The sequence below is a fragment of the Coregonus lavaretus genome, assembly GCF_964263955.1.
Source record: "Coregonus lavaretus genome assembly, chromosome: 10".
Lineage (NCBI taxonomy): Eukaryota > Metazoa > Chordata > Actinopteri > Salmoniformes > Salmonidae > Coregonus > Coregonus lavaretus.
This window is the reverse complement of record NC_139997.1, coordinates 43,854,779-43,868,842: the sequence shown is the minus strand read 5'-3', so window position 1 is coordinate 43,868,842 and position 14,064 is coordinate 43,854,779. Positions and strand designations below refer to the sequence as shown.

Sequence of the window (14,064 nt, the reverse complement as noted above, 5' to 3'; positions counted from 1 at the left end):
TTTTCAGTATATAGCCATGGCAGTATGGTTGCCATGGCAGTATGGTCAATCAGGAATTCCATGCTTCCTTTTTAGCCTTCTTAGACATAACTAACCCAGGAAAATACTGGTAACTGGGTTATTCACCATCACTTCACCCATCCTCTTTATGTGCTGCATACTTCTGGGCCCATATTTACGAGGTATCCAAGACTATGAGCGCTGATCTAGGATCACGTTTGCTTTTCAGATCATTAAGAATAAGACAGGGGGGACCTGTCAAGCGTCTCAAAGTAGGAATTATATTGGGTGCGTTTTAGTTTAAGTCCATTTTTACACAATGTCTTATTTTTTACAGTTTGTCTAAATTCTGCATTTCTGACTGGATTTATAAATATGGACGAAATAAAGACATCCTCTCTTTTAGTAGAGTGTATCTCAGCCTCAATTTCACAGTTATTTTTCAAAAGAAACATGGATCTGCAACCAGGTCATTAACCCTCTGCTCCACATGGGGATAGTTGTGGCCAATCAGGACACAGAACAATTTCTGTACATCGTCCTCATATGATGTGTACTTGTAACACTGTATTTTATGATTTTCTTCCCCAAACAATTACAGTAAGGTGCTTTACATTTGAGTCATTTAGCAGACTCTTATCCAAAGCGACTTACAGTAGTGAGTGCACACATTTTTATGCTTTTTTTCCCACACTGGTCCCCCATGGGAATCGAACCCACAACTAGGGCTGTTGCGGTGACTGTATTACTGCCACACTGGCGGTCACGAGTCATGGAGGCAGTCAAATTCCACGTGACAGTTTAGTCATGGGTAATTTGGTTTCTCCAAGCTCTGATGCTGTTGATGGTCATTAGTAGCCTACCAAACTTGCTAACTGCCTGGTACTCAGCACTCTATTGTCCCTCCAGTCACTCTGACATCAATGCAAATGTTATCGAAAATCGAATCAAACACTTCATGAGAGCCCATGAGCTCATGTTGCGCAACATTCCTATAGGCTATGCAATTGCGCGAGAAAACAGAGTGATGGCCTCTATTAAAAAGAGGAGGATCCCATCAGCTTTCTATAGGCTAGGCCTACTCTATTTATTTCTCAACTTTCCTAATATGAATCACATTGCTTATCTTTACATTTGGAGTATAGCCTACTTGGCTGTCATGAAAATGAACCAACAGAAAAGCGTCCTCCAATCGCTATTTCACAATTTCACCTGTTTAGAGACAGGTGCATGATAATGGTCCATTCTAAATCCCAAAACTATTCACACATATATTTTTTAGTATATGTAAAGACAAGATTAAATCAAGAATAGTCTGATGGGTGACAATATTAGCCTATCACTTATGAATAATATATTATCACTTGTGAATGTTGCCCAATTTAAGGCAAAAAACAATTGCTTTTTTTAGCGACTTTTTCTAATCATAGTCGCACACCTCATGTAGCCTAGCCCATAGGCCTATATGTTTTGATAAGGTTTGTATCACAACTAAACTGGCCAAATAACTTCTTAAAATGAAGCACATTAATCCGCTTTACAAGGGGTGTAGGGCCTAACTGGCATACATAAGAAGCGCGTGAGTTTGAAGTTTGGGGAAGGTCATTTTCACCATAAAAATGACCTTTTGCGGTCACTTTTGCTAATGGTGTTTTCCCGCTAATGGAACATTTGCGCTTATAGCCTACTGCCGTGTGCACATTGCTGCGCTTACAATGTGAAAAAATAGCCTAACAGTTTATCAACATTTTAAGCTAAGCGTTCTGATCTGTTGCGTCAGCCACATTGCGTAAAAAAGTGGTTTTGATGCTAGTGGTTGTATTAATTTGGGATCTATCGCATCCCACAACTGTCCCAGACTATGTTTGGAATATGTATTTCTCACACAGAATAGGTCAACTTTTGTACTATGGGGGATAGTAGATTGACATAGGCTAGTGCCTTTGCTGTTCGTTAGGATTACTCATCTTGTTGGCTGAAGAAAAGTAAATGTGGACAGTTCTTCCAATTTCAGCAATATGCACCTTGGAATTGAATAAGGACGCTCGCAGTTGCGTCCCCAATGTGTCTGTCTTCAAATGTAGCCTGTGACAAAGACCCGATCATGTGATGGAGAGCCATGTGAGTGAGAGGTGCTTTGGAGCCCGCGCACTCAGGGAGAAGGGCACAACATAGCACTTTGGGCCAAGGGCACAACGGCCAATGGCCGCAAAAGGCATGGATTTTTTTAGGGTGCATTACAGCCACACAAATGGGATGCCGCCGTGAAATTCGAGGCATTATCAAGTGCTTGTCAAATTGTGAATGAGTGACTGATGAAGTGTGTACAGCCTGTGCAAAAAAAACAAAGCAGAGCTCATGCCTTTCAAGCCACTTTTTTCAAATCATCATTAGAGTCGCATCATGCAGCCTTACAATGTATTAAACATCTAAACATATATCCCATCGTTTGTAGAACATCTAAAGTTACATTAATAACTCTAAATTAAGCATATAGGAGTACCTATTTCTTTGTTAACTGCTCAACACAGAATAGCCACATGTGCGCACTCCCTCAAATCGTTTGGAGAAAATATCCTTTCTATTTTATTCAGCTTTGTTCAATTGTATTCTTCATACAATACATTAATATAAAATAATGTCATGGAATTCTAAGTAAATCTTGTCTGCTAAATGAACTAGTGTAGCCCACAGCCATTTGGAATAACCTGGGGCCTCATGTACAAAGACTTGCGTTGAATTCATACTAAAACATTGCGTACGGACAATGCCATAAATGTGCGTACGCACCAAAAAAATCTGATGTATGAATCTCTGCGTACGCAGCATTCCACATACATTCTCTTTGTACATCCCAATCAACGCGAAATTGAGCGCACATGCACGAGCACCACACCACACCCTGTCTCCTCCCTCAATTAAATCAATTTAAATATGGTAATTAGTCCAATTTGGCAAAAGAAACCTGCAAGAACATGGCTAAAGCAAGCAAGAAACGAAATTTCACTGAAAACGAATTAGAGGTGCTACTATCAGAGGTAGAAACAAGAAAAAATATTTTATTTGGAAATCTGTCCTCTGGAATTAATAACAAAAGAAAGAAAAAAGAGTGGGCGAGTTTGTCTGATGCCGTCAACGCGGTGGGATCTGAGAGTCGCACCGTAAATGAACTGAAGAAGAAATGGTCAGACATAAAGGTGGAAGTTAAGCGGAGAACTGCTGCGCACCGACAAAGTGTGGGCAGAACAGGCCGTGGTACAGGGACCGATGAACTTGCACCCTTTGATCAGAGAGTTGCCTCTATTGTAGGAGACACGTTAATCTCTGGAATCGTATCCGCTGATGTAGGAGACTCGGATATACTACAGGACTGCCAGCAAGGTGACTCAGATTTATTTCCTTAACTTTGATATACATAGCCAGCCACCGTTTAATTTTAAAATGCATGCAATATAGCAAAAGGTACACCAGAGATTTCACGTATCCACTGCTTTTATTGCAAATGCGTGTACCCATTAATAAGGAACAGACTCAAATTACTGTTAAGATGTGCCTGTGTTTAATTGGACTTAGGAACCGCAGGAACGTCCACTGGCACGCACTCAGAGTCCGCACCACCTGAGCAGCCAGAGCCCATTCAGTCCAGCGTCTCCCGTGTCTCTAATGTTCCCCCCAGTGCTGAAGCCCGTCCATCTGGCCGTGTCTTGACGCATGCTGTTCTGGAGTCACAACAACAAATTGTTAGGGCCATTGAAGAAATGAACAGTCACCTTAAAAATGTCACTGACGCACTCACAGAAATAAGCCATTCATTAAAAGAATTGGTCAAAAAATGAACTTTGTGTCTGAGTACCATTTATATTGTCGCAATTACACGTTGACGGGCCTGAATGGCTTGTTGATTGTGCTGCACATATACTGGTCCTGGGTCAGGGTCATCTGGCGGTGCCCCCACCTCACCAAGGGGTATGCCATGCCTGTGCGCGACATTGTGCAGCACTCCACAGGCCAGTATGATGCGGCAAACCTTGTCAGGGCGGTATAACAGCATCCCCCCGGTCCTGTCAAGGCAGCGCCACCGACATTTCAGCTGCCCAATCGCCCGCTCCACAACTGACCGAGTGCGGGAATGGGCATCATTGTATCTGCGCTCTCGGTCAGTTTGTGGGTTGGTGAGGGGGGTTAACAGCCACGTCTTTAGTGGATAACCACTGTCTCCTGATGGGCAGTAATAATAATTACAGACACAAACATTTTACTTTTAGATAGAACCATACATTTAAATGCATAACTTACCAAGTAGCCACCCATCGCGCACCCTGCCAGCTTGGAGTCTCATCCCAACCATGCTGTTTGTAAGGATATATGAATCATGGGTTGACCCAGGCCACCTTGCCACAATATTTGTTAGGCGCATTTGTGCATCACATATAATCTGCACATTTATTGAATGGAAATGTTTCCGATTCACATATGCAAATTCGTCTTCAGATGGCGCCTTTATAGCAATATGTGTGCAGTCGATCGCTCCGATTACATTAGGAAAACCGGCTATCGCTGCAAATTGCGCTTTGATGTTTGGCTGGTCACCTGCATCGTATGGGAACGTTATATACCTGGTAGACAAGCGGATGATGCCGTCCCATACAGGTGGCATTGCACGGCTCAAACACGACTGGCTTATTCCTGAGCGGTCTGCCAGTTCTCTTTGGAAAGAACCGGTTGCTAGGAAACCAAGTGTAGTAAGCACCTGTAAAGGAACGGGTAATGCGTGGCTCCTCACTGTCTCTCTTTCCAAATTCGGACCCAACTCAGCGCAGAGCTCCAAGAGTATAGCCCTTGGAAATCTGAAACGGCTGATGAGCCAGTCATCGTCGTGGGCCAGAAAATCACCGTGGTCCCTAAAAACTCGTTCTCTCCGGATTTGTCCATTGAAAATGTCTTCTAATAAAGCCAAAGCTGCCATTGCTAGACGGGTTGTATCAATTTTCACATCCTTTATATATGTTCTTACTTAATTGCATAATTAATAGAATATTCTAATAAGACTCGTGTGACAATAATATGGCAAATCATTTATCAATTACAAATTATAAGCAATATCTGGCAGGTGCGATAGAACAGTTCGTAGTGTAATGTTTGCCACTTCACTTTATTGCCTCTATGAGTCGCCAACGGACAAACATCACAAACATGTACGTACGCCAGGCCTGAAGTTTACGTGGAAGAACGCACATTCTTACTTTAATTTCACTGTTAGTACATCTGACCGTGAACGTGAAAGCTGGCGTACGCCGTGTTTTCGTGCGTACGCAAGATTGATACATGAGGCCCCAGATCAGGACCTACATTTCGTGACCGCCACAGCCCTACCCACAACCCTGGTGTTGCAAGCGCCATGCTCTACCAACTGAGCCACACGGGATACTTAATTGTTACCCAGAAATTATTTGATATTGGAGATAGAAACGGGTGCATTGAACCTTTAAATCAATAAAATATTATTGCATTGAACCTGAATTAGTTTTTTGTATTTATTATGCATCATCATTATTCAGAATGGGCATTGCATATATTTGTATTTGTTTTGATTGAAAATAAGAAAAGGTTAAGTTGTTTTCTTATTTAGTTTGAAGGTTCTGCGCCTGTATTTAAGAAGCATATGAATACTCAAGAAGACAACTTATTTAAAGGAAGCACTAGCCAACAAAAATTACATTTCATAAGACTTTAAACACGTGATGAAGAAAGACAATCATATGATTGCTAAGAATGTTGAGGTAATAAATATAACATTTTATAAATGTTCTTGAAATGTTCTGAGGACCTCCAACACAAGGTAAGATGTATATTGCGTGAACATCAATGGAATATTATGTTAAACCCCCCCAAAAATACTATGAACGTCATAAAACAGACTTATTTGCAACTCAATATTATGTATATATAATGTTTTGTACACTCAGTGTATAGTCCATGATTTCTTGCAGCAGTAGACAGCTGATCCCACAAAACCACCAGTGAAGGGCAGGTGGGAGCTCTGTTATGGCTTTAAAGGTCATTTAAACAAAACATTTGGCCTCACAGAAACACCTGAGCCATTGTGTCTCTCAGTTCTGCCACATCTGAGCCACTCTTAGATGTGCAGTGGTTTTTGTACTTTATGATTATTTCTGTCCCAGGATTCCGAGGCGTTCTCGTAAGGACTTCTGTGCTGACCTCTCTTCCTCATAGCTTAAAGTCGTTCAGAAACACAGGAAGCTGAATGAAAGGGATTAGTCCACAGGTGGGAACAACAGCAGAGGGTGGGAGGGGCGGGCGAGCAGGGGATGACTGGACTTCAGAGGAGCCCTACTGAGGCTCTACTGAGCCCAGAGCTGCTGCTGCATTCCTCAGTTCTCGAAGATCGTTTTGGTGCGAAAGTAAACCAGATACAGGTTCAATAATTCATCAAGTATTATCGTGAAAGTTACCCACTTCTAATTTTTGGGGTGAAAAATTAACTTGCTGAGATTTGCTTCCTTAGCCTGAAGAAAGGCTGCACAGAGCAGCTAAAGACTGGAGGACGGGCAGGAATGATCACTGGGAGGATATGCTGCTTTGCCTCTCCTCTCACTCAGTGTCTCAGGCTCTCAAAGAGCATCCCCAAAATTCCCATGGCAATTGGGACTGATATATAATGAGAGTGTATGCAGAATTTATATGCTGTCCTAAATCCACCCAAACACATCAGAATTATATTTCTAGAAAACAAGGAATTGTCTTGTATGAATTTGATTAGTGAAAAACGTGTATATTTCTTGTGCACGTGTGGTTATTTGTGTGTTGTGATGTACAGATAACTGCTAAAATAAAATAAACTATAACAACACAGGATGAGACCCAGATGCAGACACAGGAGGCAGATGGTTCGAGTCTCTGATATTTATTAAAATACAAGAGGCAGGCAAGAGGCAGGTCGAGGACTGGCAGAAGTGCGTAAACCAGGTCTGAGTCCGAAAGGTACAGGGTGGCAGGCAGGCTCGAGGTCAGGGCAGGCTGAATGGTATGGCAGGCGGGCTAAGTGTCAGGGCAGGCAGAAAAGGTCGGAACCGGGAGGACTGGTAAACAGGGACTAGGAAAAACCAGGAGTACGGAACAACATGCTGGTAGGCTTGACGAGACAAGACAAACTGGCAACAGGCAGACAGGAAACACCAGTATAAAAACACAGGGGATAATGGGAACAAATGGGAGACACCTAGTGGGGGGTGGAGACAAGCACAAGACAGGTGAAACAGATCAGGGTGTAACAGAAACACCAACATAAATAGTCTTAACAGGGTGTTGAGCCACCACGAGCCCCTATATTCTCCTTTGAGACCCCTCTTTCAAAGTCACTGAGATCTCTTCCTCTAGCCATGGTAGCCACAATAATGGGTAACTGGGCATTTTTATGCATGACCCTAAGCATGATGGGATGGTAATCGCTTAATTAACTCAGGAACCACACCTGTGTGGAAGCATTTGATTTCAATGTACTTTGTATCCCTCATTTACTTAGGTGTTTCCTTTATTTTGGCAGTTACCGCAATGTGTTTAGCCACATATTTATTCCCCTCTTTTTTCCTCTCTCTCTTTTTGAGGGAGAAAAAGTGTCAGGTATCTCTGACTACCAAAGGGAACTGTTGTGAATGCTTTAACACGCTCAATGTCACTGAAAAACAAACAAACACAAGACCTAGGAATGTTATTTTTCCCACTATGCACGAACAGATAACTACCTATTCACAGAATGTTTTGATAGCACACTCCATCTCTATATTTAGAATGCCTAGAGTAAAGATATATGCATGAATGGGGTCTTATTTCTACTGTCTGTGGGTTGCCATGAATAAATGTTTAATTCACATATGAAACATTTTGCATTAACCGCAAATATATATATATATATATATATATATATATATATATATATATATATATATATATATATATATATATATATACACTGTATATATATATATATATACTGTATACAGTGGCTTGCGAAAGTATTCACCCTCCTTGGCATCTTTCCTATTTTGTTGCCTTACAACCTGGAATTAAAATGGTATTCACACCCCCCCCACCCCCCCCCCCCCCCCCCACCCCCAAGTCAATACTTTGTAGAGCCACCTTTTGCAGCAATTACAGCTGCAAGTCTCTTGGGGTATGTCTCTATAAGCTTGGAACATATAGCCACTGGGATTTTTGCCCATTCTTCAAGGCAAAACTGCTCCAGCTCCTTCAAGTTGGATGGGTTCCGCTGGTGTACAGCAATCTTTAAGTCATACCACAGATTCTCAATTAGATTGAGGTCTGGGCTTTGACTAGGCCATTCCAAGACATGTAAATGTTTCCCCTTAAACCACTCAAGCGTTGCTTTAGCAGTATGCTTAGGGTCATTGTCCTGCTGGAAGGTGAACCTCCGTCCCAGTCTCAAATCTCTGGAAGACTGAAACAGGTTTCCCTCAAGAATTTCCCTGTATTTAGCGCCATCCATCATTCCTTCAATTCTGACCAGTTTCCCAGTCCCTGCCGATGAAAAACATCCCCACAGCATGATGCTGGCACCACCATGCTTCACTGTGGAGATGGTGTTCTCAGAGTGATGAGAGGTGTTGGGTTTGCGCCAGACATAGCGTTTTCCTTAATGGCCAAAAAGCTCAATTTTAGTCTCATCTGACCAGAGTACCTTCTTCCATATGTTTGGGTCTCCCACATGCCTTGGTGAACACCAAATGTGTTTGCTTATTTTTTTCGTTATGCTATGGCTTTTTTCTGGCCACTCTTCCGTAAAGCCCAGCTCTGTGGGGTATACGACTTAAAGTGGTCGTATGGACTGATACTCCAATCTCCGCTGTGGAGCTTTGCAGCTCCTTCGGGGTTATATTTGATCTCTTTGTTGCCTCTCTGATTAATGCCCTCCATGCCTGGTCCATGAGTTTTTGTGGGTTTGTTGTGGTGCCCTATTCTTTCCATTTGTTAATAATGGATTTAATGGTGCTCCGTGGGATCTTCAAAGTTTCTGATATTTTTTTATAACCCAACCCTGATCTGTACTTCTCCACAACTTTGTTCCTGACCTGTTTGGAGAGCTCCTTGGTCTTCATGGTGCCGCTTGCTTGGTGGTGCCCCTTGCTTAGTGGTGTTGTAGACTCTGGGGCCTTTCAGAACAGGTGTTTATATACTGAGATCATGTGACAGATCATGTGACACTTAGATTGCACACAGTTGGACTTTATTTAACTAATTATGTGACTTCTGAAGGTAATTGGTTGCACCAGATCTTATTTAGGGGCTTCATAGCTAAAGGGGTGAATATATATATGCACGCACCACTTTTCCGTTATTTGTTTTGTATAATTTTTTGAAACAAGTTAATTTTTTCATATCACTTCACCAATTTGGACTATTTTGTGTATGTTCATTACATAAAATCCAAATAGAAATCCATTTAAATTACAGGTTGTAATGCAACAAAATAGGAAAACCGCCAAGGGGGATGAATACTTTTGCAAGGCACTGTATACAGTACCAGACAAAAGTGTGGAAACACCTACTCATTCAAGGGTTTTTCTTTATTTTTACTATTTTCTACATTGTAGAATAATAGTGAAGACATCAAAACTATGAAATAACACCTATGGAATCATGTAGTAACCAAAAAAGTGTTAAACAAATCAAAATATATTTTATATTTGAGATTCTTCAAAGTAGCCACCCTTTGCCTTGATCACAGCTTTGCACACTCTTGGCATTCTCTCAACCAGCTTCATGACAAATGCTTTTCCAACAGTCTTGAAGGAGTTTCTACATATGCTGAGCACTTGTTGGCTGCTTTTACTTCACTCTGCGATCCATCTCATCCCAAACCATCGCAATTGGGTTGAGGTCGGGTGATTGTGGAGGCCAGGTCATCTGATGCAACACTCCATCACTCTCCTTGGTCAAATAGCCCTTACACAGCCTGGAGATTGCGGCCCAAATAAATTCTTCACAGAGTTCAAGTAACAGACACATCTCAACATCAACCGTTCAGAGGGGACTGCATGAATAAGGCCTTAATGGTCGAATTGCTGCAAAGAAACCACTACTAAAGGACACCAATAAGAAGGAGAGACTTGCTTGGGCCAAGAAACACGAGCAATGGACATTAGACTGGTGGACATCTGTCCTTTGGTCTGATGAGTCCAAATTTGAGATTTTTGGTTCCAACCGCCCTGTCTTTGTGAGACGCGGAGTAGGTGAAATGATGATCTCTGTATGTATGGTTCCCACTGTGAAGCACGGAGGAGGAGGTGTGATGGTGTGGGGGTGCTTTGCTGGTGACACTGTCATTGATTTATTTAGAATTCAAGGCACACTTAACCAGCATGGCTACCACAGCATTCTGCAGCGATACGCCATCCCATCTGGTTTGCGCTTAGTGGGACTATCATTTGTTTTCCAACAGGACAATGACCAAAAACACACCTCCAGGCGGTGTAAGGGCTATTTGACCAAGAAGGAGCGTGATGGAGTGCTGCATCAGATGATCTGGCCTCCACAATCACCCGACCTCAACCCAATTGAGATGGTTTGGGATGAGTTGGACCGCAGAGTGAAGGAAAAGCAGCCTACAAGTGCTCAGCATATGTGGGAACTCCTTCAACTGTTGATTTGTTTAACACTTTTTTGGTTACTACATGATTCCATATGTGTTATTTCATAGTTTTGAGTGTGTAGAATATACAGTGTAGAATATAGTAAAAATAAAGAAAAACCCTGGAATGAGTAGGTGTGTCCAAACTTTTGACTGGTACTGTATATATATATATATATATATATATATATATATATATATATATATATATATATATACATACACATACAATTGGAAGACCAAACAGTAAATCCCAAGCCATAATGTCTTTCTTTTGATCTCTTTTATCTCTCTATGAACTGTGGGTCTCTAATGACTGTTCCCCATCGATCACGAGCGTTGTGGCACACACTGGAAAGCAGCCTGTGGGGAGAGGGAGCATTTTCAATCAGACAGTGAGGAGCAGTGTGAAATCTCAGGAAGAGCAGCTTCTCCCCATGCCCGTGGGCAGGGGATCAGACGGAGAGAAAGCCTGCCTCAGACACCCCTCACCTCCCACTGGCACCCTGATGCAAGCAGCATGCAAACCCACCCCTCCCATGTGTCTATCAGCTGTGGGGTTAAGCTCTGCACGCACCCCCTTCCTCTCCTCTCCTCCGTGGTCCTGCATGTTAGAGTGCATGTTACACCGGTGTGAAGCAAGTGCATTTGGAATCAATGATGAATTTCACTGGGAATCAAAGAACGAGAGGTGGATGTGACAGTGAATGTGGCTCGGCAGGGTTTCCTGTTGTTCAAGGCTAAGTGTGTCTGATGTGATAAAAGGAATATATGAAATATAAAAAATTTAACAGACTGTTAGTAAATGAGCGAGAGTGAGAGCTGCATGGGCTGAGACTGGGCTGTCTCCACATTGGGAGAGTCCAGGATTTGCTGTGCAGGGAGAAAAATGGCATTGAGTCACCTCTCTTCAAAACCCAAACACCTGCTCTCTAAATCCAATCACCTCCCTGTTAAAGCCAGTGCCCTGCCAGTGCTGTGGCTCGCCCATTCACTCTCTCTGGGCTGCCCGCTCTCTTCCTGCTCCCGATCTATTGGAGCTGCGCTCTCCATCCGTGACACATGAGACTGTGAACTCTAAAGGGTTTGTTTCAGACCTAGAGCTTGATTTACTCCAGGCTCCACTCCAGGAGAAAACAGGCTTCCAAAAATCCCCTTTTTCCCCCTCGCCTGTCTTTGGCTGCTCCTTTAATCTACTGTGCAACTTCTTTGATGTATCTTCCATGTCCACTGTGTGTTTGGGGTCTGTTTATTTCAGCAGTGTGAGCTGGGCTGAGCTGATGTGCACGGTAGGTAAAAGGGTTAATACTGTGGCTTTGTGTTAAAGGGAACTGGGAGGCTCCCATTCCCTGTGTTGTACAGGTGGAACAGCCCAGAAGTTCTGCCTAATGACTGCATTAGGGCTAGCTGTGTGTACAGACACAGAGAGACTGGTTGGGAACGGGTCCCCGGGGCTTCTCAGCAGGCATACAGGCTTCCATCTGCAGATTCAAGGCAAAAATATCTAAGTGTTGCTCTGCTAGCTCTGCTTGTTTCTGTGTGAATTGCACAGAAAGCTGAACTGACAAAATATTTATGTTGTTTGTGTTTTGGGGCTTCATAGCTAGGTACTTTCAAGTTACAGTACATATTGACTGAGAGGTTGTTCCCTTTGACCCAGTCACCATACCTTGTATTTTCTGTGACTGCCCAACAATGGTGTAGTTATACCGTACAGCTATATCCAGCTATTGATTTGAATCCATGCTGTTTGGAATGAGGTCAGTAGGTCGTGGACCTATTTAATTAATTATGAACGGTAGAATGGAAAATGGATAAGAATCAGGGACATGGACTAATTTCAGACCTGCCAGTCAATAACAGCCATACCACAATGGGTTTACCCTGGGGTCCTGCAGGGATCCCTCTGGAGCCACATGTACCATTGTGTGTGTGGGTGTGTTGTCTGATTATGTACATGTGATTGTGTGTTAAACTTCTTTTTTTTATCCCTGGAAACACATTTGGGGCACCATTTTTACCCAGTACATACTAGATGGCAACCTACATACAGCAGAATACAGCCACAGGGCAGCACAGAACATGGAAACAGACACATACAGACATGTCACATACAAACATATGATCTTAATCTGTTTTGTCACAGCAAAATAATCCTGCAGCAACAGGTTTAGTCCATAATATTGCTTGATCGGTGGTTAGTCTATTAGCTGGCCAAAAGTAGGTTATTGTGTTTTTTGCGGTGCAGGAAAATTCTCGGCAACAAAATAGTGATCAAATTAAGATTCTACATCTGTATCAATCACCACTAGACACACAGTCTTAATCATTGCTCAATACTTATAACAATGATTGCCCAATGCAGTGAAAGGACTTCATAGAACACACTAACTACATCACTGCTCCTCACATATCAACCACTGGACTGCACATACTGTAGCATCCATGGCACGGTGCATAGCAACAGCTACATAGCAACAGCTGTACTGTGCATAGCAACAACTGCAAGTTAAATAGCATACAGAGCAGGAAGGTTTTCTGGGCGTTGCAGATGCAAACACGGGGTTATGAACATAACTTTCTGCTGTCTACTCCTCACTCAATTCTCTGATTAGAAGTCACGGTAACCTCGTTGTTCATTCTCAGTCAACAGTGAGGGGCTATATCTGCAGTTAAACTCCCTCAGTTGTCTTTTTCTGTTAACATTTGAGACTCTCTGAACATGGGTGTTTTTCTCTCCTCTCCCTGCAGATATGCGTTCCATTCCTGATGTGGCCATGACGGGTAATTGTACTCAGGAGTGCAGTGAGCTGGGTCACTCAGACACCTGCTGGATGCCTGGGCAGCCCTCCCCGGTGCGCAAGACCAGGAATCCCCCCAAACTTTCCACCTTTGTGCCTTACCAGGAGAGAGGGAGCCTGGGTCGCCTGGCCAACGGGAGCGCCAGGCTGGGTGGCGAGGAACACCGAGCCCGCCTTCCGCCCTCCCGTAGTACCTATTCCAACAGCGGGCATGCCCCTAGGCAGGACTGCCCCCTGGAGGAGGTGCCACTGAGCGTGGCCTCTGAGTTCCTGCCCACCTCCCCTCCTAGCCACACCGTCAAACAAGAGATCTACCTGTGAGAAGCCCCACCTCCCACATCTGATTGGTGCTCAGATATTGGAGAAGCCACAGAGACACACCCACTTAAGAAAAAGAAACATGCTCTTAAAGGATCTGAAATGTCCATTTATTGAAATAAATACCCATTCTGTAGGAAATATGGGATGTGATTTGTGGAATCATTGGTATGTGCAATAGGAGTTTTTCAATGTATTTATTTTATTTATTTACATATTTATTCGTTCATTCATGTATTAATTAGTTAATGGATTTATTTATCGATGCAGTTTCTTTAA

At 42.9% G+C, this 14,064-nt stretch overlaps 1 protein-coding gene across 1 annotated transcript in view; it reads left to right on the top strand.

Moving 5' to 3' along the window:
• Positions 1-13,788, top strand: part of LOC311136435 (protocadherin-1-like) — a gene marked incomplete at both ends in the record, with an annotated part of 131,618 nt that extends 117,830 nt beyond the window's left edge. The window contains one exon of the mRNA XM_084170563.1: positions 13,418-13,788. Coding sequence (XP_084026689.1) covers positions 13,418-13,788 — 371 coding nt within the window. The remainder of the gene's footprint in view (positions 1-13,417) is intronic.
• Between the last annotated feature and the right edge of the window lie 276 nt (positions 13,789-14,064).